Source organism: Macrotis lagotis, chromosome 1, assembly GCF_037893015.1.
Source record: "Macrotis lagotis isolate mMagLag1 chromosome 1, bilby.v1.9.chrom.fasta, whole genome shotgun sequence".
Lineage (NCBI taxonomy): Eukaryota > Metazoa > Chordata > Mammalia > Peramelemorphia > Peramelidae > Macrotis > Macrotis lagotis.
Window position 1 is genome coordinate 803827196 of NC_133658.1, and position 26826 is coordinate 803854021.

At 40.9% G+C, this 26826-nt stretch overlaps 1 protein-coding gene across 5 annotated transcripts in view; it reads left to right on the plus strand.

Annotated features, from left to right (window-relative positions):
• Positions 1-26826, plus strand: part of MYO7A (myosin VIIA) — a 138582-nt gene that overhangs the window by 52362 nt on the left and 59394 nt on the right. For all 5 annotated transcript variants that reach the window (XM_074216946.1, XM_074216947.1, XM_074216948.1 and 2 more), the window contains 11 exons: positions 1507-1649; positions 3326-3439; positions 4445-4598; positions 7352-7428; positions 8727-8846; positions 12284-12426; positions 13222-13432; positions 15166-15301; positions 16801-16907; positions 20132-20188; positions 24909-25046. In XM_074216946.1, coding sequence (XP_074073047.1) covers positions 1507-1649; positions 3326-3439; positions 4445-4598; positions 7352-7428; positions 8727-8846; positions 12284-12426; positions 13222-13432; positions 15166-15301; positions 16801-16907; positions 20132-20188; positions 24909-25046 — 1400 coding nt within the window. The remainder of the gene's footprint in view (positions 1-1506; positions 1650-3325; positions 3440-4444; positions 4599-7351; positions 7429-8726; positions 8847-12283; positions 12427-13221; positions 13433-15165; positions 15302-16800; positions 16908-20131; positions 20189-24908; positions 25047-26826) is intronic.

Below are 26826 nucleotides of genomic sequence, written 5' to 3' on the forward strand. Positions count from 1 at the left end.
GGAGAGGGATGGACTCGGTGTTGGGAATAAGGGATTAGTCTTGGTGGGGATGGTTCAAGAAGATTTGCAACAGGAGTGTGTTAGATCTTGAAGGACAGATAGGCTTTGGAGAAAGTGGCACAGGCACAAAGAAAAAGTTGAGCTACAGATATATAAAATAATAATAGTTCACATTCAAAAGTACAAAGAAGTATGGAGGGATCCAAACAGAAATTTTGGTGGAGGAAAACACACCTGAGTTTGGCCTAAAAAGATCTCTTTAGGCAGAGATGGAGAAGGAGACATTTAGAGGAACTACCTTGAAGAAAGAGGGATGAGAGAGGAAGGTCATTTTCTGAGTGGAAAATGAACATATATGTTTGGGTTCATATGCCATTCCCAGGGTCACCACTGCAGCTAATCTTCCTATAAGCATCTGCCTCCTAGATCTCTCCTTCCAGCTGCTCCTGTTCACATCATCTTGCCAATTTTCTCAAAAGACCATTCTCATGCTATCCCTCTATGACTTCCACAACTCCCTATCTCCATACCTAATTTTTTTTAACTTGGCATTCAAGGCCCTCCCTAGTCTACCTAACTTTTCTCCATAGTTCTACATGCAATCCTTTCTGCATTCATATTTAGTCAGTCACCTTTTATGAACATTTGTTATATTTATTTGTCTTAGTACCTTTGCGTATTTTTTTTCTTTTGGGCTGAAATACCCTTCCCAAATTTTTCCATTTCAGCATGTCTAGCTACTACGTATCCTTAAAGACTCATTTGCAATACTGCCTCCTTTGAAATCCCCACTATCTGGAGATGATCTTCTCATCAGAATTTTCATGCCCTTTTCTTTGTGTTTTTTTTTTAATGACACCAATTCCATTATTGGATAGTGCATCAATATCCTCTTGAATAAGAATGGAGCTATTTAGGGGACAAGACCTTTCTAGAATGCTTTTGAATATACAAGCACCTTCTTCCCAACAGTCCTGGAAGTGTGAGTGAAAAGACCTGCGTTGACACTGCTGGACTATGAGAAGGTTGATGAGGGATATGGCCCCTGCCTGTGTGTGAATTTGAAGAGTTTAGAAACATTTGTGTAAGAATGGGCATCTTCTGAGCTCATAAATTCAGGTCTGGAAATGTTTTAAAGTGCTTCTTGCTAAATCAGAGAGAGAATAAAATTTAGAGGTGAAGATCTAGGGTTAGGGATAAGGGCTCATTGCCAAGGTAGACAACCCAAGTCTAGGATTGGGCAGGGGTGTGTGTGTGTGTGTGTGTGTGTGTGTGTGTGTGTGTGTGTGTGCGTGCGTGTGCGTGTGTGTGTGTGCGTGCGTGCGCGTGTGTGTGCGTGCGCGTGCGTGTGTGTGTCTTTGGGAGGGTGCTGCGTCCTGGGACTGGATATCTAAGTGCAATTATGGTCAGGACTCCAGTCTTGGGTGAGGCTAGCTTGGAAAATGTCCTCTCAGAAGCAGAATTGTTGTGAACTGGGTGGTTGGGGCCTTGGGGATCTCTCTGCAGCTTTTGGGAATGCAAAAACCATCCGCAATGACAACTCCAGTCGATTTGGGAAGTACATCGACATCCACTTTAACAAGAGAGGAGCCATCGAGGGGGCCAAGATCGAGCAGTACCTTTTGGAGAAGTCTCGTGTCTGCAGACAGGTGGGGCCGGGATGAGTTAGGATGCATTGTGGAGCCAGGCTGGACATTTTGAGGTCTTTATCAGTGGGGTTAGGGATCCCCAAGGTGACTTGTCTATGAGTCAGTCCTTCCTTCAAGTCTCAGCTGAAGTTTCACCCTTTACCAGAAGCTTTTCCTGATCCTCTTTAATTTCCATACCTTCCTTCTGTTCATTAGTTTTAATTTATTTTAGCTATAGCTTGTAGGTACATAGTTGTTTGCATTTTGGTTCCTCTGTGATCTCTTTGAGAACAATGACTGATTTTTAATTGATAGTCCCAATGTTTACTACAGTGTCTCATGGCACATAGTGATGATGGTGATGTTTGTCCTTTATTCTTGAAGAAGACCATGATAGCAGGGAGATGGGGTCTCGTTAGATAGTTGATGCTTAATAAATGCTAGCAGACTTAGTCCAAGTCTGTTGGGCTTGAAGACTTCCTCACAGCTATGTCCCCTGTTAATATTCTGCCTCCCTTAAGTAGTTATATATAATCATTAAGTGCCTACTATGTGACAGGTATTGACCATCTCTGTGGATACAGAGTTGGTAAAAGACAGCCCTGCTCTGTAGGATCTCAAAGTCTTATGGATGAAACAACCTGTAAACAACTACGTGCAGACATGCCAAAGACAGGCTAGATTGAAGATGGTATCAGAGAAGGTGAAATTTTAGTTGGAACTAGAAGGATCCAGGAAGCAGAAACAGAGTGAGAGTTCCAGGAATGGGGGAAAATCAATGAAAATACCCAGTATTGGAAGATAGCACATTTCTGGGTGGGGCCAAGGAATTAGCTCCAGTCCAAGATGCAAATGCCCTGGACTTGAATTCTTACTCTGCTGCTCACTGCTGGGTTGACTTTGAATGAGTCTCTCTGGATCTTGGTTTCTTCTCTGGGAAACCAGGGAGTTGAAACTGGATGACACTCAATATCCCTTTCAGCGCTCTAATTGGGAGCCAGCCCTGGCTGATCAACGCTGCTTATCAGACTCTGGTCACAGCAGCAGCCATTGTTGCTATTTGTCCTTTTTTGAAGAAGACCATGACATCAGGGAGGTAATAACATGCCATGCCATGCAAGTGAGTTGGATGAGAGAGGGGGTACTATGCTAAATCACCAGGCTCATATTCTCCTCCAGAACCATATGGTCCCAGTGGCTAGATGTGGATCAGTGGTATCAGGACAACTGGAGATGACCCTTAGCTGGTAATGAAGGATGCATGAGGATAGCTGTGTTCAGCGGGTGGACAACATCTCTTCAGGGATTGCCATCCTGGAACTCCCACCATCCCAAATAGTCTAAGATTCAATGATGCTACTAGGTCATCTGGGGGATAGCTTCTCTTCTTTTGGGATCTCTGATGTTGTTGCCAATGTCCCTGTCACCCAGCTAGGCTATCCATTATCCCTCCTCATCATGCTGGCCTTTTCTGGCAGTGGGCACAGAGAAGGAGAGAATGAGGACTTCACAACACAAGGCCAGATCTCTTTTCTATTATGATCAGTTTAGTAGACTTCCCCAACCTGCCAACCTTTGTTTCAGTCCCTAATTATCTTTTCTCTCCTTGTCTCCCATTCCATCACCTTTTCTATCTCTCCTTTCTCATCTTTTCCTCTATTATTTCTCCTTTTCTCTACCATCCTCTCTTCCTTCAGGCTCCAGATGAACGGAATTACCATGTTTTCTACTGTATGCTTGAAGGTATGACTAAAGACCAGAAAAAGAAACTGGGCCTGGGTCAAGCCACGGACTACAACTATCTGGCCATGGTAAGAGCTACAGATGGGCAACCGAGGCATCTCATCAGTCACTAAGCATATCTCCCACCTCTTGGGGAAATAGTTCCTTTGGGAATGGAAATGAGTCAGGACATAAATGATATTGATGATGATGATGATAGCAGAAATTTATATAACACTCTGTAGTTTGTGGATCATTCAATCCATACAATAACTTGTGAATAGTTCCATCTTACAGATGAAGCTGAGATGTTAAACTAATTATTTAGGGTTACATAGCCACTCAGTGTGTGAGGTAGGATTTTAATTCATTTCTTTGTTACCAAGACTAATTTATTTCCTGTGCCACCAAAATGTCTAGTCCATCTCCTTTAGTGATGAGGAAGCTGAGATCATAGCTCAGTAGATGGCACAGAGGATAAAGAGCAGAGGATAAAGAGCAAAGCCTGAAGGCAAGAAGACCGGAGTTCATATATGGCCTCAGACACTTACTAGCTGTATGATCCTGGAAAAGTCATTTAATCTCTATCTACCCCAGTTTCATCTTATGTAAAATATATGTTTGATATGAGAAAAAATTGAAATTTGTTTGATACAAGCAAAAAAAGTGAAATTTGTAAAGCATTTTGCAATCTTTAAAGCACAATATAAATGTTAGTTATTATTAAAAGAACTTTATTAACCATAAAGCCCTTTGTAAACTCTCAAGTGTTCTGTTCCTAAGGAATTGTTGCAGAACCTGAATGTCTAACCTTTGAGAGAGAGGGACGACACTTTTGGATCAAGGTTTATCAGACTTGATTTTAAATTTAAGATGCTGGCAAATGAACCAGAACAAAACAAGATGCTTTCATTGCTCTCTGAGTGATTTAGAAGACAGAAATAAGAGCTGGCAGAGTTGAGCCTATGGCAAATGGTCTGATGACTTTGACAGGAGGCACAGCATAGAGACACTCAACATTTGGATTGTGGCATCATTTTGCTAGCTATTGGATCTTCCCAGCCCTAGACCCATTCTGATGTGTACATCCTCAGGGCAACTGCACCACCTGTGATGGTCGAGATGACAGCAAGGAATATGCCAATATTCGCTCTGCCATGAAAGTGTTAATGTTCACTGACACAGAGAATTGGGAAATATCCAAGCTCCTGGCTTCTATTTTGCACATGGGAAATCTCAAATATGAAGGTAAAGGACAAGGGAATTTGGGTGTAAGGGTTGTGTACTATGCTATTGACTTGTTGGGCGATCTTGGGCAAGTCACTTGTTTTTTCTGGCTCTCAACCTCACCTTTAAAATGAGGGGATAGAATGAAATAATCACTAAAGTGTTTCTTGGCTCTAAAACTCTATGTTTAATTTCATTAATTTCCCCTTTCCAGCTCTGGTAGTCCATGTTCTAACACTCTCTGCTTGTATTTACATTTAATGTTCTAAGTTTTTCCTCCTCAGCTCTGACATTCAATATTCTATAGTCTCTTCTATTTCTAATTTTTTTATGATTCTAAGATTATTATTCATCACCAGAGGTGTCCTGAAAAGGACTGTAGCCTCACAATGAGATTTGAAAATCACCCAACAAGTCTACAAAATGCTGGGGGGGAGGGTTCAGCTCTCATTTTCCTCTGAACATGAAATTGGGGTTTGTCAGAAGCCAGAAGCCTTCCTTGTGAGGTTCTTTTTCAATAGAGGTTTCAGGGGAAGACTACATAAGACCTGAATAGCATACCCTTGATCCTGGGCAAACCTGCTTCGTCTCCCAATTCAATTCAACAAACATTAGGAGACTAGTATTTGCAAGCTATGGTTCTAGGTGCTATAAACACATAATCAGTTAATCAAACACTTATATTTTGTCAGGCTTTGGGGATCGACATCCTCAGGAAGCCTACGTTCTGATAGGGGAGGTGTAATATGTTTGTATAGACATACAAAAACAAAGCAGATACAAGGTTACCTGAGAACTGAAGGCATGAGTTACTAGTGGGGGGGTTAGAAAAGGCCTCTTACAAAAGGTGAAATTTGAGCTAAGTATTTGAAGGAAAGCAACAGCTAGTACAAAGGCATGGAGATGGGAAATGGGAGCATCCTGTGAGAAGACTAGCAAGGAGGTTAGTATGGCTGGACAATGGGATACACATAGAAAAGAGGAGGGTATGAGAATAATGTGGTAGAGGGTTGGAAAGAAGGAACACCTCACTTCTCAGGGGATGAGGACACCTTCTCCCACTGAGTAGCCTCGGCTTATAACCTCACAAAGACCAAGTTTAGCCCTTGGAAAGCTAAGCTGCCCAAGCTGGAAGGTGTCAAGGAACTTATATATTCCTAGAGAGTTATAACCTATATAAAAATGCAAACTAATTCAGAAAGAGGGAGAACCCTAATGACTGGGAAAGGCAGGAAAAGGCTTTGAGGAGGAGATGTCAAGTGCTCTGAGCCTAGGATGAGACTGAATCTAAGAGTCTACCTGGAGTAGTACATAGGACCTGAAGGAATGAAGACCTGGGTTCAAATCCTGTATCAAACTAGCTGTATACAGGCTAGCCACTTAGTCTCTCTCCATCTTAAGGTTTTGTTTTGTTTTTAGATTTTTGCAAGGCAATGGGGTTAATTGACTTGCCCAAGGTCACGCAGCTAAACAAGTATTAAGTGTCAGAGGTCAAATTTGAACTCAGGTCTTCCTGATTCCAGGAGCAGTGCTCTATCCACAGCACCACCCCTGGTCCTAAGTTTTCACATTTGTAAAATAGCAGGGGTGGGGGCGAGGAGGGGTTCAGACTAGAAGTCCTCTAAGGTCCCTTTCAACTTTAAATTTGTGACCTTATGATTTTTGAGTTGAAGGGAAAGGAGGGAGAAGATCACAGGCACAGCAGATTGCTTATGACAAGACAGTATTTATCAGTAGTAGTAGAAGGATGAGAGATAGTGGATTCTGAGTGGAATCCAGAATTGTGCCTTTAGCAAGATGTGGGCAACAGGAGGAAAGAAATGAAAGATTCAAAGGTATAAGATAATGTAGAGATAAAATGACCAACTCTTAGGTCAAACTGTAAAAGGAAACAAGTGAAACCAGAGCAGTAATCACAGCCAGAACAAAGGCAAGGAAATGGGAAATGGGAGCATCCTGTGTGAAGACTAACAAATAGGTTATCATGGCTGGACAATGGTAGCCCCAGCCAGGTGCTTGAAGAGATCTTTCTTCTCAGAGAATGCAAACACCAGGCACATTCTCTGAACATCCAATCAAATCATTTTTATTCTTACAAACATTCATAATGTGAGAGTGGGAACCTACTGCCATATAAGAAAAATGTTAAAAAGTCAAATGATTTGGGTTTGAAACCCCATTCTGCCATCTGTTTCTTTGGGCAGGTCACTTGATTGATCTAAACCTTCATTGGCTCATCTTAAAATGAGAGAGGTGGGCTGGTGACCTCTAAGGTCCCTAATGAATATCTGAGAAAGGACTCTACCTGAGTTCAAGTCTAGTATTCTATCCACAGTGTGAACTCAATGCCTCAAAGTACTTAAAATCTCATTGGGGATAGAAGTGGTAAGAAAGAGATGATGTATAGGAGAACCCAGAAAAGGCACTCTGGGAGAATTTGGAGAAGGGGAACTCAATGTAGTACAATGATTCCAGAGTCAGAGGATGAGTTCAAGCATCATGTCTGATACTTATTACTTGTGTGACTTTGGAGGAATCATTTCATCAGTGAGAGAGTTGGACTCTGAGTTCCCTCTGAGATCCCTTTCAAAATGCACAATCTATGATCCTATGATCATTTCAGCTGCCTCCCTAACCTTAACCTTAATGGAAGGGGAGGATTTCAATAGGCAGAGGGCAAGATGGGAACCTATTATGGGCTTGGGGGAGATCTCCAGTAGTACACTCCTCATCCCTTAGGTACTGTCTGACTACCTGTCTTTGTTCCTCCATAGCCAGAACATTTGAAAACCTGGATGCTTGTGAAGTTCTCTTCTCTTCTTCCTTAGCCACAACTGCATCTCTGCTTGAGGTATGTTCAGAAACTGATGTTCCTAGTGAGATAAGGGGAATATTTCTATTGATTTTGGAGGGGGGACTGGGCAGGGGAGGAAACCTGGCAACAGGGAGGGGAAAAGATGAAGTGAAGGGGCAGCTAGGTGGCACAGTGGATACAGCACTGGAGTCAGGAGTACTTGGGTTCAAATCCAACCTCAGACAATAATTACCTAGCTGTGTGGCCTTGGGCAAGCCACTTAACCCCATTGCCTTGAAAAGTCTAAAAAATAAAAGAGGAAGTGAAAAGAATGGGACTACTTTGTTAGTGAAACCAGCAAAATCAGAAAATATTTTGAAATTAATGCAGCCTCAATTTTACACTTATCTGGTCTGTTTATGAATGGAATTGGAGAGTATGGGATATTGGGAAGATTAGCACCTCTGGTGTAAGTACTTGCTGAGTCTGCTCATCTACCTTTGGTGTCCACTTGGTATTCAACTCTCACCTGTGGTTCCCAGAAGCTGTATGTATGTAATAGGTAGCATGTTCAGTAAAACTCCAGCAAAACCTTTTGCCAAACAAGCCAAACCAGGTTGAGGGTAACTTATAGTTCTTAAACCTGACAGTGAGTTAGGGGGCTATCTACCCCAAGAATGAATTGAGTACAATTTGTTCCATTGACCATGAAGACAAATGAAGCAGGTTTTGTAAAGTGCTAAGAGCTTGGTCAAACATCAAAGATGCCAAGCATTGCATCCCAGACCATAAGCAATTATCCTGACTTTTGTCTTGCCACTGGACTTTGATGCCTCTGAAAGAGAGATTGAGACTGATGACTCTACAACTCTGCCTCCCTTAAATTCAATTCATGTACAAGTCAATATATCACTCCATGGTCCTTTTCAAAAATGGAGAATGAACAACATTATGACTGAAGTTAAGACAGATTTTGAAAGATAAATCGAGGAGTACTTAGCATTAATAGAAAATGGTATAGTAAAGAGCTCATTTATGATTGGGAGTTGAAATTTTTTGAGATAACTCTGGAGGTCTTCAAAAGAGAGATTGAATGGATACTTGTTGGGGATGTGGTAGGAAGTATTCATGTTCTATGGGCTGAGAGACATAGTTCCTGTGGAAATCTTAAATGCATGTTGTTATGATTATTGTTCTTGTTGCTATTACCATTGTCATTATTGTTATTATTATTATTATTATTATTATGTTTGTGAATGTTGTTCCTTTTCAAGTATGCATTAGGGTAGGTGTCCAGTGAAATCCCCTCCAGATCTAAGATTCTGTGATTGTAAGTTTTTCTACCATGCTTTCAGGTTCATCCTCCAGATCTGATGAATTGCCTTATCAGCAGGACCATCATCACAAGAGGGGAAACTGTCTCTACCCCACTCAGCAAAGAACAAGCCCTGGATGTCAGAGATGCTTTTGTCAAGGTAAGATTTCAGAAGAAGGGGGTCAGGAGACTGGGTCAATAAACCTCACACATGTAGAGACTGGCCATCAGGAAGACTTGGATTCAAATCTTACCCCTGACCCTTACAAGCTTTTTCTTAAGTGTGTCTTGCCATATCAACCTTCCTCCTTTTCCACTAGCCAATAAGTAACTTTTGGTGGCTCCCACTTAGCTCCCTGTATCTCATGCTCTCGCATTAGACTTCATGGTGAAATCAATTTCTTTGGTTCCCTTTCAAGTAGACCACTCATTATTCTGAAGGTTCTCAGTCAGCAGTGTGCAGTAAAGCTTAACAACTGGCTCTCTAGGAAAATAAAAATGTGCGGGATACACTTTTGAGATTAATCTGCACTGTTATTATTTTCTCCATCACTTTCTTATCCAGATAATTAATAAAGCAAAAAACCAAGCCCTTATTTGTGGCATTTGCTGATTTCCAAGCTGAAAATATTCACACTGCAAATGTAACAATTGGTACTTGGTTAGTATGATTTGGCTCCAGCACACGCTGTTCTCTGTCCTCTTCTATTTTACACTGTCCACGAGGGGAAAACTCCAATGGCCTGGGGAGTTCAGTTGGTAAAGGAAACAAATAAATCAGAGAATCTCAGAGTAGCAAAGAATGACAAAGTTCAGCTAGTTATCCCTTACCTGAACAGGAATTTCCTTATCATCCTTCCAAAATGATCATGCAGTATCTACTTGGATACTACTTGTGATATGGAAATCATGACTTGCAAAGCTGCCATTGCACTGGGAGATAGCTCAGATCTTAGGAAGCTCCTACCAAAATTGAAATCTGCTTCCTGTAACTTCCCTTTATTCCTCCTAGTTCTAGGACACTTTGTTCTCTAATAGCCTTTGAGAACCCAAGGTCATGTTCATGACACAGTGAGTCATTGGGTGGAGATGGGGAACCAACCCATTTATGTCAAATGCCTCTTCTAGAATGTAGTTTCTATCTCTTAGAAAGCAAAAATTTGGAAGCAAAATGGGTGTCTGTCAACTGAGGAATGTCAGAACCAATTATGTTTCATGAAAAAAATAGAATATAAAAGCAACACTGAAGATTTTCAAGTCCAACTTGGATTAACAAATCTTGATCCCACAGAATAGATGATGAAATACATATCTCTCTTGTCAGGAGTTAGGTGAGAACAATAATTATGGAATGAGGTATGTGTTCTCAGATATAGTTGGCCTGTTTTACTTCTGTAGTTGAAGCTTACATTATTTTGACCATGTAATAAGATAGAACTCATTGGAAAAGACTCTGTTGTTGGGAAAAGCAGTCAGAAGAAGATGAGATGGTTTAGATAATATCATGGAAGCAATGAATATGAGCTTGGACAGATTTAGGGAGATAGAGGATAGAAGGGTCTAGTGTGCTGTGGGCCATGTGTCATGAAGAGTTGGACACAGCTAAGCGAGTTAGCAACAGCTGTTTTTAAAAAAAAAATGTTTTTCTTTGTAGAGAAGAGTTTGATGTGAATAGGTGAGTATAGGACTACCAAAAATAGGGCATCAATAAAATTAATTTTTAAAAAGCATGATGCTGAGAAATGAATGTAACAAAGGACTAAACAGGAAGCATGGCAGAAAAAATGGAATGCTTGCCTTGGAATCAGGGAGACATAGATTCAAATCCTACTCCAGACACTTAGAGGCTGTGTAATTCTAAAAGAGTCACTTAACTGCTCTGTGCCTTAGTTTCTTCATTTGCAAGATTAAGATGATAATAGAACTTATTTTCTAAGGTTATTACAGGGTTAAAATTGATAAAGTATAAAGCACATTTCAAACCATAAAGCAAGATATGTGTGAACTGTTCTTGTTGTTGTATAACCTAATTACTTTTTGACCTTTTTCTTTGTTTTTCCAGAGTTCAGCAAGGGAGATTAGGGGTGGGGAATATCTTGTCTATCCTCCACCAGAAACAACAATTGTAACTTACAGCAAAAGCACAAGGCAGGAGGACACGTGTACTTTTAAATGGCCTGAAAGGGAGTTCATGGACATCATTACTAAATCGCAAATCCTTGTGTAGAGGGAGTGGGATTTGAACTTCCTAGGTAGGCTAAATTACTGAATCTAGCATTCTATAAGAGATGAGAGATTTTCATTCTGCTTCTCCAACCCCCCAAAGTTTCTGAGTTCATATAGAGCAGGTCTCGTTATTTAGGAACTTGACCCAGGTTCTCTTTCCTTGACTCATTTGGTTTACCTGAATTAATCTGGCAAAATTTCCAAATTAAAAGTTCATTATTGCAAGTTCTAGGATGTCCCAAATAGGTCCCACATAGACATCATATAATATGGTTATTGAACATGAGACAACTTTTATTTTATCCCTAAAGAAAAGGCATAAAATGCTAACAATTCACTTAAGTGAAGAATAAATATAGGGGAAAAAGTACTTGAATAGCCTAATGGCATATTGTCCTCCAAACCAACCTTCTCCTTCTCAAGGGGAGGAAACTTTGGATTGCTGTTGGAGTCACCCTCCATCATCCTGGAGAGCATCTCTTTCCTACAGAATCCTAAACAGTCTCTCCAGAAGTCATACCACAATACCCCCCCCCCAAAAAAACTATAGAACTTGCTACACAAAAGACTTCCTACTCCACAGTTCTAAATTATTCAAGTAAATTTCCTCTCTAGGAGATCAGTCTAGGCAGAAACCACATGATCTCTCTTCTTCTCTAAGGAACAGAAACACAGAAAATATTACCATTCTGGAAGGTTCAGCGCCTAAACTCTCACAATCAGGAGCTCTTAAAATTGGAGTTACTCATGGCCATCATTAACATGAAAATCTCTCTTCTCCACAAGAATGGTAGCTAGATTCATTGCTTACCCTCCCTTAACAACTTCAAAATTCCACCTCCTTGGAAGTTTGGGGTCCAGTAAGAATGCTCTTGTAAACATATGTCTCCTCCTGCCATGTGTTTCTGTCCTAAGTTGCTTTTGCTGCTTCTAGTGTCCAGTAGAGAGATTTTCCCCTCATTGTACTCTGGAAGAAGGCACAAGAAAAGGTCAATAAGGAAGTCCTCCAGAGCTAAGAACCACAAAAAAACATCATTAGTTGACTTTTATAGGCCAGTAGGAAAAGTGGATGATTCAGTCAATCACTATGAGTTCCTTTATGTTCTATCAGCTTGACTTTCCATTTGATCAGGGACTTACAATGACCCTTACTTACCCTGTACTTTCATCAAATTGATTGGAGAACTCCTTACTTTACTCAAGGATTTCCCTGATCAACCATCTTTACATTATTACAACTTTTGTGTGGTTTGACTATGGAAGAAGGTAGTGAGACTCCCTCTTTGCTAGACAAAAGGCTTCTATAGAATATATGTAAATATAAAGTGCTAGAGAGGATCCCAAGAGCTAAATATCCTGGTTATTTTTCAGGGAATTTATGGAAGGCTCTTTGTGTGGATTGTGGACAAGATCAATGCTGCAATTTATAGACCTCCAACCCAAGGCATCAAAAACACACGAAGATCAATCGGTCTTTTGGACATCTTTGGCTTTGAAAACTTCACTGTGAATAGGTACAGCATAAGGCACAGTCCCTGCCTATGAAAGGGCTTGCACTCCAGATGGATTCACATGCTGTAAGAGATTAGGGATAGCCCCAATGTCTCTATCTGATCATTAGGAGCCTGAAAAGTTGCCCCTTTCATGCCCACATTTCTGAATGCTACCCTCCTGCTCTGTGACTGTTTCTTTATAGGTTTTAGTTCAAAAGACTAGCCCTCAAGATGAATACATTAAAAGAGTACAAAACAAATTTGATCCTGACAATTGCTCTAGGAAATAGGCAGGGAAGGTAGGGTTATTCTGTTCAATTCAACAATTTGGGAAATAATTTTTAAGTACCTATTCTGTGCAAAGCTCTGTGTTTCTGTAGCGATAGCACTGGGGAAGAAAGGGACAGACTATAGGATTTAAATAAGATATGGAGCACTGTACCAGGAGTCAGGAGATCCAAAGTCTAACTCTGGCACTAACTGTCAGAGCTGGCTTTGTCTAAGTCCTCTCACCTCTCACCTTCAGTTTCTTTCTCTGTCAAATGAAAGGACTGGGCCAATTAATTTCTAAGGCCCCTTCTAAAATAAGTAATCTAAGACTTGGACAAAGGGATTTGCTGATTTGATGACAATGGCAAGATGAATTACCTAGTCTTCTGAGTTCTAATCCTGTATTCTAATACACTTTGATGATTTAGGAGTCCCCATTCTTGAGAGAAGGGATCTTACAGTCTTATTTTATCCTCCTTGCCCCACTGCCTCCCTCTCTGTGACTGTCTTCTTTCTTTCTTTCTTTCTTTCTTCCCTGGTCTTCAGTTTTGAGCAACTCTGTATCAATTTTGCCAACGAGAACCTGCAACAGTTCTTTGTGCGGCACGTCTTCAAGCTAGAGCAGGAAGAATACAACCTGGAGAATATTGACTGGCTACATATAGAGTTCACTGACAACCAGGAAGCCCTGGACATGATTGCCAATAAACCCATGAACATCATCTCCCTTATTGACGAAGAGAGCAAATTCCCTAAGGTGCGTGTGCATGAGTGTGAACATATGTGTATTTACATATGTAAAGAGGAAATAGATTGAGGACAGAGTACAGAACATCCAAAGAGCTCTTGTTACATAGCTATCAATATTTACAGCATTAGAAATGAATGCATATAAGTATTATTATGAAATAATACTATTTGTAGATTTCCCTAAATGAGACTTGGGGACCCCCAAACTACACAGATCACACCTTGAGAATCATCATTTTTAAATTATAGAATATTTGTGCTGGAAAGGACCTTAGACTACAAAATATTTCACCAACAGATCAAGGTCACAGTCATAGTAAACATTTATTAAGCATCTACTAGCTCATCACTATTAGCTAGTGCTAGCTAGTGCTAAGTACTTTCTTTTAAAAAGAAAGAAAATCTCTGTCCTCAAAAACCTTACAGAGGGAAGATAATACACAAAAAAGTGAAAAGGGGGGGATCACCAAAGACTATCCCATCCCAGGTAATATGTTTATAAAGTCAAAACCAAGTAGAATAGCCATTGAGAAATGCTTGGAGCATCCTGATTTTTCCTATAAAAGGCTTTGTTAGCTAATCCTTTAACCCTCCAATCAGAGAAAAGAGGCAGTTGAAGATCCTGAGGTGATACAGGGTATCAAAGCCAAATCTACCAGGATGATGAGATTTCAGTGGTGGGGAACATGATGTTAGTAGGGGATGTAGATGGGATGGAGAACAACTTTTGATCAATTATTTGTCTTCAAAGGCCTCCTCTTTTTATTTTTTTTTTAATTTTACGAATTTTCCCCCAATCTTGCTTCCTTCCCCCCTCCCAACAAAAGGCAGTCTGATAGTCTTTACATTGTTTCCATGCTATACATTGATCACAATTGAATGTGTTGAGAGAGAAAACATACCCTTAAGGAGAAAATAAAATATAAAAGATAGCAAAATTACATAAGATAACTTTTCAAAGGCCTCCTCTTTAGAAGACTTTTCCAGTTTGTTCAAGCCCAGTTTTATATTTCTTTCTCTGTAAAACTATGGCATTTCTAAAATTCTCTTCCAACTCTAAAACTATTCATATTAAATCTCAAGCTGCTTGTGGGCATAGGGACAAAAATACAGATATGTTTAGGGAGCAAGGCTTAAGAGTGTAGCTTTGAGCAGGAAGGGATTTTTGAAATAACAGCAATAGGTAAAATTTATTTAGTGCCTAAGATGTTTCACTGAAGATCCAAGAGAAGGAGACTGAGAAAGAGTAGTCAGATATGTAGAAGACCAAGGAGGGTAGATTCCCAAAAACCTAAAGAGATGAAGGTATTTTACAATGTCAAAGGCTGCTGAGAGGTCAAGGAGAATGAGGATTGAGAAAAGACCACGTCTTAGCAATTAAGAGATCATTGGAACCTTTGGAGAGAGAAGTTTTGGTGATGTTGGAATAGAGAGTTAAGAAGAGAATGAAAGGAAAAGTAGAGGAACCTATTGTAGATGTTGTTCTCAAAGAAAAGGCAGGAGAGACATAGGATGATAGCAGGGATGGAAGGATTCTATTAACTTTGTCACCCAGCTGATTAAGATAGCCTCCTCATTAAAGATGAGTAAATTGAATCAGAAGTGACTTGTCCCAGATTCCACTAGTCACAAATGGGTGAATCAGAATTGAAATTGGGGTCCTGGTGGTGTTGTAGGAGAGATGGTTTCAAGGACAAAAGGAGTGGGGCTGGTTCAGCAGTGGAGGCCTGGTATTTGCAGGGGACGGACACAACCATGTTACATAAGCTCAACTCTCAGCACAAGCTCAACACCAACTACATCCCTCCAAAGAACAACCATGAGACCCAGTTTGGGATCAATCATTTCGCTGGAATTGTCTACTACGAGACACAAGGTACCTGTTCTTGGGTCCCTGGGACTCAAGGAAGCTTCAAAATATGGACAAATCTAGGAGGGAGCAGGTGGTTTCTGTTCTCCCCACATCCTTGGAACTAATTAAATCAGAGAAAGAGGGAGATTGGGAAGTCCCTGGGAATAAGAAATGTTCTGAAATCTTGTGTTTGCTCATAGCTCCTTCCACTTGTCTAATGAGTGGTCACTGAGCACCCCAAAGAATCACAGAACCTCAGAGATAAAGGGGACCTCAGAGGCAGGAATCCACTATTGGAAGACTTCCCATAGTGGGGAGCTAACTAACTCTTGAAGTGGCTCATTCTGTCTTTGAACAACTCTAATTGTTAGGAAATTTTTGACAATTTGCCTCTCTATAACATCTAGAGCTAGATGTATCTTTAAAAAAGTTATCTAATCCAATTTGATCATTTCTGCATTTGCTGATTTCTGAGAAGTGCTTATAGAGAACATTTAGTTGGCTCTAGCACATCCTTGGATGGACTCTGTCCTTTTTTGTTGTTGTTGTTTTTGCTTGCAAGGCAATGGAGTTAAGTGACTTGCCCAAGATCATACATATGGGTAAATATTAAGAGTCCAAGGCTGGATTTGAACTCAGGTCCTCCTGACTCCAGGGCTGGTGCTCTATTCACTGTGCCACTTATCTGCCCCCACCTCTGTCCTTCTATAGAAGAATTGGGACAAATTATACATTCGCATATGTCTTGGAGTATGTGAATAAAATGAGTAAAAAAAACCACATGCATTTATATTCTATACAGCCATGTTATATCATTATATAGATAGGTATTCACAAAATATGGAAATGCATGTATATACAATGTATACATTCCCACACATACAGGTACTCTATATGTATATACATTCAATTTTCGTATAAACATATCCACACATATATGGGTACCTATATGTATATATGAGTATATTTGTGTATTATATATATGATATTTCTATATCTATATGGAGGATCTATGGATCTATGTATTAGTGTGCGTGCATGCGTGTGTGTGTGTGTGTGTGTGTGTGTGTGTGAATAAAGGGACAGAAAGACTGAGAGAAAGAGAGACAGACAGGACAGGAAGAAATGACAAAAACATTTGGTACAGGAGAAGGAATGCTAGGTTCAGAGATAGGAGGTTTGAGTTCAAATCCTACTGCCATTCACTACACCAATGATCTCAAGCAAATCATTTCCAATCTATTTTTGTATCTATAAAATGCTCTCCCCTCCTCTTTCTCCCCTCTCCCCAACCTCTGCTGCTGAAATTGCCAACAATTCCCTGTGTGATCTTGGTTAAGAATCCTTCCCCTTCCTTGGCTTCAGGGTCCACCTCTGACAACCTCTAAGGTCCCTTCTAGCTCTAAAGATTCAAATATCCCCTACCCTAGGGCCACATTAACCCTACTAAATTTTATTTTGATGGGGCAGGAGCAATTCCTGAGCATGGGAGGTTTTCCTGTGTCTTTTTCTCACTTCTACAGGCTTTCTGGAGAAAAACCGGGATACTCTCCACAGTGACATAATACAGCTGGTCCATTCCTCAAGGAACAAGTTTGTCAAGCAGATCTTCCAGGCCGACGTTGCCATGGTAACAGGTGTCTGGGGAGAGGGGCCCCTGGCTGGTCCTGATGGGGGAGGGTGTTATTAGAAGGGGGAGGGTGTTATTAGAAGGGGGAGGGTGTTATTAGAAGGGGGAGGAAGTCTGAAGGAAAGGGGTAGATGGGGACAGCTTGCCAAATGGATCCCCTCCCCCCTACAATAATTAGCCCTTTGAACTAATGACAGTTTGGTCAACCTGTGGTTAGGTTCACAGAAGACAGAGGATTGAGATGGGAAATAGGGTCAAGTCACAGAATGCCAGAGCTGGACCTGATCTCAGAACCTAGAACATAGATTGATACAGTTGGAAGGGACCTGGAAACAGTGTAGAGCTAAAAAGGGACACTTAGAACATGGAATGTTGGAGCTGAAAGGGACTTTAGAACATAGAATATGATAGAAAGTGTCTGAGCTGAAAGGGAACTGTTGGGAAGTTCTCCAAGATTAAGAGCTCTTCCTTAGTGGTGTTTGCCCTTTTCTTTTCATATAGGTTGGTAAGATTAGAGTATGCAAAAATATTCTTGGAATCTGTTCATGACTTTGGTGCTTAGACCCTATCTTTCATAAAGGGGACTCAGACTTCCTGGGGTTTTTTTAGAAACTTTCTCTAGTTCCAGTGAAGTTCAGGATGATGGGGTGGGGGGGAATAGTTAGGGAGTAGGAGGATAAAGTTGATAACATTAATGCCAAGCTACAACAGGCATAAATAGACTACTAAGAATTTCCACTGGACTAGCCCTTCCTCCCTCCATTATGTCATCAATATAGCAGGGTTAGTTGTTATTGTTTTTTTAAACTTTTTTCCTCTTTCTTTATTTCCCTCAACCATGAATCCTTTCTTCTGGGTTCTTCCTAAAGCATGAAAGAATGGATAGAAAAAAGATAGATACAGGGATATGCTAATAAATGTTTTACAAATAGCTCCGTGAAAATGTACTACACCCTTGTAATTCAATCTGTAACATTTTCTTCTTAAGTCTAGAAATCAACAAAATAATCAATAAAGCTCCAATTTGTGGTTTTGTTGATTTCTAAAGTGTAAATGCTCAAAATTTACTGAAATTTACTGAAAATTTAACAATTGGCTCTTGGGACCTGGTAGGAGCTGGCATCAGCATACCCCTAGGTGGATGGATGAATGAATGGATAGATGGTTTAGAAATGGACAGATGGATGAATGTAATTTGCTTTTCTATGAGGCAGGTGAGAAAAGTGCAAAAGCTAGGTATAGTTGGATGGATGGGAACAATTAAAGAAGGATTGGAATTGAAGGGGGAATAGAGGACTCAGAGAGGTGAGGAATGAGGGATGAGGGAGAGGGAGCAGTAATTCTATTTTTTATCTTGACAATGTTAATTCTGCTTTCCCACATCTAAACTGGAACATCTTTGCCAGTATGAACTCCATGCCTTCTTCCTCCTTCCTCTCTGCTCAGTTCCCCTCTTCTTTCCATTTATGCTCTCCATTCTCCTCTTCTTTCTTTCCTTCCCCCTCCTATAATAATCAATTTTATTCAAAAATATTTATTATGTGTTGACTACGTACTAGGCGCTATGCTTGTCTTGGAGATACAAAGCTAAAACAATTTTAAATTCTTTGCTAGAAACAAGATAGAGACATTAAAAATTTGTGATAGAGGAAGGATATAAGAAAATCTATATTTTATTAATATCAAATTGGCATCTGTGAGGAGGAAGTATTAGAAAAGGGAGAGACAGGGAGACTGACTATGGGAACAGCTCTATGTAGCTGTTAGGTGACTGAGGGTGTGGACCAGGTAGAGAATGAGGGGAAATAAGGAAACATGTGAAGAAAAAATAATGAGACTTGGCCTCCAACTAAATATGGTGGGGGAAGCCCAAGGGCAGAGAGTTGAGGACGCAGTGCGCTTCACAGAAACAGGGAAATCTGGAGAAGGTATGGATGACATACGGCATTTGAGAAACCTGCAAGTAAATATGTTCAGGTGAAAATGGATTTGAATTCAATAGAGTGATTAAGACTATAAATAAAGATATAAGAGTTAATAGCTAGGTGGCACAGGAGGATAAAGCACAATACCTGGATTAGGAAAACCTCAGTTCAAAATCTGGCTTAGACACTTATAAGTGCTAGTTGCCTCAGTTTCCTCATCTGGAAAAGGTAAATAGAAAACAACACTAGTATCTCTGTCAAGAAAACCCAAGGGGTCCTGGTCAGGAAGAGTCGAAATCAAATAATGAGGATAAAAGTACCCACAGGAGTTGATGTGCTCACATGGGAGAGAGTATAGGAAGATGATTTTAGTCGTAATGTGAAGGATAGATTAAAGATTGAAGAGAATGAAAGCAAGGAAACTAATTTGGAGTCCAGTATAGTAGTTCAGGGAAGAGGTCATAAGTGTCTTAACTAAAATGGTGGCTGTATTAGTGAAAAGGGCCTGGGGGTGGGGTGAAGAGATATAAGAATACTTGGATTGGATTGGATTAGATTTTAAGGGAAGAATTCATATAGCCTGTCAATTGATTGGGGAGTTAGGGAGAGGAAAGAGTCAGAGCTGGTTCTGATGTTCTAAGCCATTCTTATGCAGAAAATGGCAGGGTCACTACCAGAAATAGGGAAGTTAGCAGAATGTCAGGTTTAAGAGAAAAGATAGTGTGTTCAGATTTAGGTATCTGGAATTTGAAATGAGAACAGAATATTTTCTTTCCTCACTTTTCCCCTCCTTCCTTTATTCCCTCTTTCACTTTCCCTCTTTCCTTTATTTCTTCTGTCTTCCTTTCCATTCATTTTTTCCTCTGCTCTCTTTCCTTCTCTTGCCCTCCTTTTGTTCATTGTCTCTCTTCCTTCCTTCCTCCTATCTCCTTAACTCTTTTCTCTTTTCCTTTCCTTCATCCTTTCTCCTTCCTTCCTTCTCTCATGCTTGGAGTCCCAACATGGGATAGTTAGTGACATTTGTAAATTGAGTACAAGAGGAGAATGATCATTTCCCTCTTCTTGAGGTCTGCAAGAAAGTGCCAGCTATGCTACACTCACCCTCTAATTCTTCCCTCCCCATCATGATTAAACAGTCAGCACTGGGACAGGGCCAGAAACACCATCTCAGAACTCTCTCTTAACTCTAGGACTTCCTCTTTTCACTTTTTGTTGTGTTTTTTTTTTCTTTTCTATTCCCCATCCTCTATCTGGCTTCTCTCCTGCCCCTGCCCCTTCCCCTTCTCCTTGTTCCCATAGTTTCTGTGTGGCTATGCATCCGGTTCTTTTGGCCAGTCAGCAGCCTCCTCAACAAAGGTAAAAACACTGTGATTAGCAGTGCTAAGAACATCCCCCAAGTCCATGTTCTGGGCTCTGGGTTGGACTCCTAAATTTGCTGTTGGGGAATTGTGGAGTGCTTTGGAGTTGGGGAGGGGTGTGCCTTTGAGTGCCATGAGCTTTATGATTGCTGTGTGGATTACAAACAGGTAGAAGATAGGCAAGAGGGAATGTTTTGTTGAAATAATGGAGAATGAAAGCCTTCATAAGCAGAGTTGAGAAGGGCAGCCTAACTCAATACTCTAAGTAATAATAGAGGGGTGTTGGTGTGGTGGATTGATGACAGTTGATCTTTGATTTTATTAAATCCTAATTCCTGCCAACTGATCATAGGTGAGTCAGTCATTTGACTTTTCAGTGCCTTGGGGAACACTCTGAGACTATAACTTACAGGAGAATTGATGATCTGCCTTCATAGAGGGAGTTTCCACACCAGGAATTCTCCCATAGAGCAAAATATTAATAATAGTAACAATACATTTCTATAATACTTTTAAGGTTTACAAAGAACTTTACTCATACCACCTACTCTATGAAGTAAGTAGTATAAGTAATAGTTATTATTATTCCCATTTCACAGATAAGAAAACCAAGACTCACAAAGGAAGAATGACTTGCCCAAGATCAGGCAGTTGTTACCTGATAGAGTCAGGATTTGAATCCAGACCTTCTGATTCCAAAACCAGTGTTTCTTTCCAAGTTAGAAGGACCCTTAGAGATCCTGGAATCCAGTCCCTTTATTTTAGTACTCTCAAATAATTCTTAATGTTTCCTCAAAATAACCCTGTGACAGAGAAAGCACAAATCTTATTCCTGTTTTACAGGAGAGGAAACCCCCTAAAGGAAGAAATCTTGTTTATGTCACATGACAAATAACAGAGATGGGTCTTGAGTCCAGGCCTAGTCTTCTTTAATTCAATGGGCATTAATCATCTAATACATGCCAGGTATTATATTAGGTGTTGGAGACAGAGAGGTAGAACTCAAACAGTCCCTGCCTCATGAAACTTATTTTCTACTGAAACAAATTTCTTTTCACCACACCACAATGCTCCATGCCTGTATTGGCTTTCCCTGCATGGGCAGATTCTTTCTCAACTTCATCAAGGCTCAGCCTTATCTAGGGGTGAGAGTTAGGGTGCATATGTCAGTGGGGAAGGCTCCTAGGGGCTGGGATATATAGGATGTGTTCCAGGAAGATCAGTACTTTGGTGTGAAGGCTGCCAAGCCCTCTTCAGGGTTGCTTTCCACCTTAGTGTCTACCTGAGCCACCTAACTCTCACCTGGGGCTCCAAGGAGCTGTAGCATGCACAATAGCCACACCCCAGTAGACTGTTTTGGCAGCCAGGCTAAACCAGGTTGAGGATAACTGAGGGATTCTCAAAACCATTGGTGAGTTGCTGGGAGTAGAAATTTGGGCTTTGGACCAGCAGCTCTCTTTGGGGATTAGGAGAAATGCTACGTTATACAACTAATTCACTCTGCCAGGGAACTCTCAGCAGGTGTAAAGGGAATTCTTTGGGTTCCAACCTTTTATCCCATTTGGCTTAAGCCCAGGGAAGGGACTGAAGTCAAAATGAGAGAGCTATTTCTTATAATTCAAGTTGGAAGGGACCTTGGAGCACAAACCTTAAATAACCCATTTTATGGATTTACAGAGGAGGGAGTTGACGTTCAGAAAGGAAAAGGGATATCTCCAAGCACAACTGTGTGTATTTCTTGTGATTGTTTAATGTCTTCTCATTAGAGTTGGAAGGGACCTTGGATATCAGCTCTCCAGCAACTCATTTTGCAGATTTAAGATGAGGGAGCTGAGGTTCAGAATGGCTAAGGGACATCTCCAAGCATAAATAGTGCCTATTTAATGTATTTTCCCTACTTCTACACTTTCATTGGCAGCTATATGGTGAAGTGGAAAGGGCACTGGTCTTGGATTCAGAAGGATGGGAGTTTGAATCCTGCCGGAGACACTAGCCACTTACTAGCTGTGTGACCTTGGGCAAGTCACTTAACCCTGGTTGCCCCACATCTAGGATCATCTCCAGTCATCCTGATTCATATCTGGTCACTGGAACCAGATGTCTCTAAAGGAGAAAGTAAGGCTGGTGACTTAGCACAGTATCTTCCTCACTCAAATCCAATTCACATGCTTTTTATGGCATCACCTCCCTGATGTCATGGTCTTCTTCAAAAATGAAGGACAAACATGATTATTATTATTATTATTATTATTCCTGTACTTCCCCTACTAGGATCCCACCCCATGGTCCTAATCCATTTTCACATTTGATATATCAAAAAAGCCCCCTGAGGGAGCCATGTCAGGGATGAATATCCCCACTGTATAGAGGGGGAAGCTAAAGTCCAGAGAGGTTGTGACTTGCCCAAGGTCACTGAGCAGCAAGCCACTGGTAAACTTGGTACTCAAACTCAGGAATTTTTCTGAAAGAAAAGACAACAGACTTTGCCCTCAAGCAGCTTATCTTCTAATAGCTAGGGTACAGGGCATCCCCAAAGTCTCAGGACTGAGAAGCTTTCAAAGACATGAAGGACCATTTGGGCTACATGATCTTTACAGAGGAGTTGAAAGGTAATCTCTGAGAGGAAAGCACTAACAACTGGGAGGAGAACTCTGAAAATGTCCTGAAAAGATGAGATTTGAATCTTGAAGGAAGGCAGGTTGAGGGGAAGAAGGAGAGGCATAGATCCAAGCATGGATGACTACTGTGGCAAATGTGAGTTTTGTGTTTGAGGAACTACCACTAACATGTGGTCAGTGACAGTGACTTGCCTTCTGCAAGATGCCTGGGCTTCTAGAGAGAAATTCCAAAGGGCATCTAAGAGACAGGTTCACAATCCCCGAGGAGTTGCAGCTCAGGAAAGATTAACCTACTTCTCCAATACCCCTTCCCCCACACCCCTGCTCCTGCCATTCCCTTGCTGGAAGATTTAATAGAGCTAATCTCATTAAGGGTCATGGGATCAGTTAAAATAAAGGGGACTCCCAGGAAGGGGAGGAGATCCTGGCTTTACTATGGATGACCAGAATGGGCTGTTGCACAGCATGCTCACCCTCTCTATTTTCCCAGGTGCTTCTTTCCCTCCCCTTGTCCTGAGTCATCTGGTGGGACCCACTGGAGGATCTCAGAATCCTAGATTCTCACACCTTAAAGGGACTTGAGCTATCTAGCTCAGGACAGCCTCCCTTCCTTTCAGTCACTATTCCAGTCTTAGGGGAGCTCATTTCTTACAGAAGCAGCCTATTCCATTTTGGATTGGCTTTGATTGTGAACCTGAAAACTGCCTTCCTATGTCTAGTCTCCTTGGCTCCCATGCAGGCTCTAGGGAAGCAAAAGCAGAACAAGTCAACTGTTATGATCACCCCTTTCAGAGGAGGTTGACTTTATTTTATATTTTCTCTTTTCCCAAAGAAAATGTCTCCTAGCCCCTCTTTTGAATAGTCTTCCTCTCCCTGCCTCCCAACATGGCACCTCTTAACCCTCATTCCCTGAACAGTTAGCTATAAGATTATTGAATACTAGAATTGGATTGCAGGGAAACTGAGGCTCAGAGGAAAGAATCCAAAGAGTAGTCAGTAAGGACTGCAAAAACAATATAAGCTTGGAGTAAAAAAGATGAATATTAGTAAAACTCACATTTCCATACTGCTTTAACATTAAATTGTTTTAGAAATATGAATTTGCTGTTAACATTATGGTTTAATTTTTCATTTGGGTAGAAAAGGGAATTAGGCAGGGAATGGTAGCTAGAGCTCTGTATCTGGAAATAGGAAGACCTGAGTTTAGACCTTGCCTCAGATATTTAGTCACTATTTGACCTTAGGCAAGTCACTTAACTGTTTTTCATTAAATTTTTACTTTTTAAATAAACAAAAATCTATTTTCTGTCCTACCTCCCTGGGGGGAAAAAAGAAAACAGAATTCCTCCCAAGAAAAATGCAGTCAAGCAAAACAAATTCCCTCATTGGTCATAATAAAAAAATATATGTCTGATGCTTAACCATGAATCCATCAACTTTCTCGTGGGTAGCAACATCTCCTGGTCTTTTGAGATCATAGTTGGTCATTGTATTGATCAGAATTTTTAAGGCTTTGGAAGACATTTGTGTTGTTGTGATTGTATAAAATGCTCTTTTAGTCCTGCTCACTTCATTCTTCATTGGTTTATACAAGTCCTCAAAATTATTCATTTTCATACAATTGACTTGTTCTAATTCAGAGGCAAAATAGATCTTAGAGATTTCCAGGGGGAGAAAACTGAGGGCTGATGATACCCGGGGAAATGCCACAGAAGTTAATTTTGGGGACACCCTCTATAAGTAGTCAGTGTTAAAGTCAGAATTCAAAATGCAGGTCACTTTATATTTGGTGCCCTTCTGAATGCTTACAATTTTTTTTAAAAAAGCTCAAAAAACAGAGAAATTGCCTCAGAGAGAGGGGAAATAAAAACCCTAGTCCCAGCCCCTTCCGTTTCCCATTCCCTCAGCTGGACCCTCTCTGGTTGTGTGTCCCTGGCCTCTTCAGCCCTCCTTCCTTTCCTTTCCCTCCCTCCCTCACCCTGCTTAGGTCCAGGGCCTGTGGGGGGTGAGGGAGGAAAAGCTTTTCCCTCCCCACCCACCAACTATCACTCCTCCCCTTCCTGAGCCTGACAAGTCCCCTCTCCTCCTCTCCTGTCCCAGGGAGCAGAGACCAGGAAGCGCTCCCCCACTCTCAGCAGCCAGTTCAAACGCTCCCTGGAGCTGCTGATGCGAACCCTCAGTGTCTGCCAGCCCTTCTTTGTCCGCTGCATCAAGCCCAATGAGTTCAAGAGACCCATGGTGAGTAGTGGGAAAGGCCCTGGCTCCCTGGGGTGGGGTGGGGGGGGGGGGGGGGGGGGGGGGGGGGGGGGGGGGGGGGGGGGGGGGGGGATCATGGGAGAAGGTGGGGAGAAAATGACAAAGGTAGGTCAAGTCATCACACTAGGTTCTTAGCATTAGGATGTTAGAGCTGGGTAGCAACTTGGAACTTGGAACTTAGAACAGAGTGTCATAGTTGGGAGGGACTTCAAAACACAGAATGTCAAAGCTGGGAGACCTTAGAACACAAACAGAGCAGGGAGATTCCTTAGAACACAGTCAGAGTTGGTAGAGACCTTAGAACAGGGAATGTCAGAACTGGGAGAGACCTTAGAACATGGAATGTCAGAGCTGGGAGGGTCCTTAGACCATATAATTTTAGAGCCCACAGAATAGTAATTAATTTATATTGTTGCTGGTGATGATAATGTAGCCACTTGGGTTCAGTTCTGGATATGAGGAATCATTATTCAGACTCGGAAAAGCAAGGGTGAAAATAAAACAAAAATTTCATAAAAAGGTTACAAGACATAGGAAGGAGAGAGGGAGAGAGAGAGAGAGAGAGAGGGAGAGAGAGAGAGAGGGAGAGAGAGGGAGAGAGAGAGAGAGGGAGAGAGAGGGAGAGAGAGAGAGAGAAGAACAGCCAAGCAGCTTTCCCCCACACTGGACCAGGAATAAGGTACTGGGTAAAGCCCAAGGAGATCAGGATACCAATTTTATATTAAACAATGATACTTTAAGAATGGGGAGGGTCCTTACCCAAGATTACAATTATTTCTGTTACAATCAAAATTCACTACTTCAAGTCAATTTACATCTCGAGTCAATTTACGTCTCCACCCAAATTCTTTCTGTTACATTCAAATTCTTTCCATCTTCCCCTGCATTAATAATACATCATGTGGTTATTTAATGTTTATAAAATGCCTTTCCCCAACAACTCTATGAAGGAAGAAATAGTGTAATTATTACTATTACCACTTTACCCATGAGGAAATTAAGAGTTGACACATCCCTTACCCATATTCAGAAAGAGCTAGACTTTAATCTGTAATGCAATTAACCAGAGGGAGGCATCAGTTGGCATCAATGATCCCACTTTAAAAGCAGCAAAAAAAGGATTTTATTCTGGAGAGAGACCTCCTAACTCCATTGTAGTCAGCTCCTAGAACCTTCTCTCTGGAGAAATTTCCTCCTATCTTTCCTCTTAAATGATACCTTAGTCATCTTTCCTTCCTTAAGATGGCTAAAATGAATACTCAGTTGTAACTAGGAATTTTAGCTAGTATATTTTAGACAGAGTGTATCTCAGACAAGTCACAGAAACTTGCTCACAAATCAACTTTTTAATTCTTACTATTTTTAATTCTTTTAATTTTAATTTTAATTTAATTTAATTAATTTTAATTCTTTTAATTCTTACTATTTTTAATTCTTGATGAGAAAGTTATGTAAGAAGTAATTAAACAAGAGAAGGAATTTGTGTTATTATGACAATTCTGCCCCTGAATGCATATGTAAATTTTGCCCCACCATAGTTCTAGTTCTCCTTGAGTTTTGATTCTTAAGTAGCAAATTAGAATGTTAAGAAATGGGAAGTCATAGGGATGAGAAACTTCTCAGAAATGTTCATTAACTGGGAAATATCAGGGCCATTTCAAAGTAGTCAAGGAACTATGTAGCAATGATTCACTGGAAGTAATTATCAGCAATTATGGTTTTCAAAAACAGTATCCTCTTCAGAGAGGGACTCAGAATCATA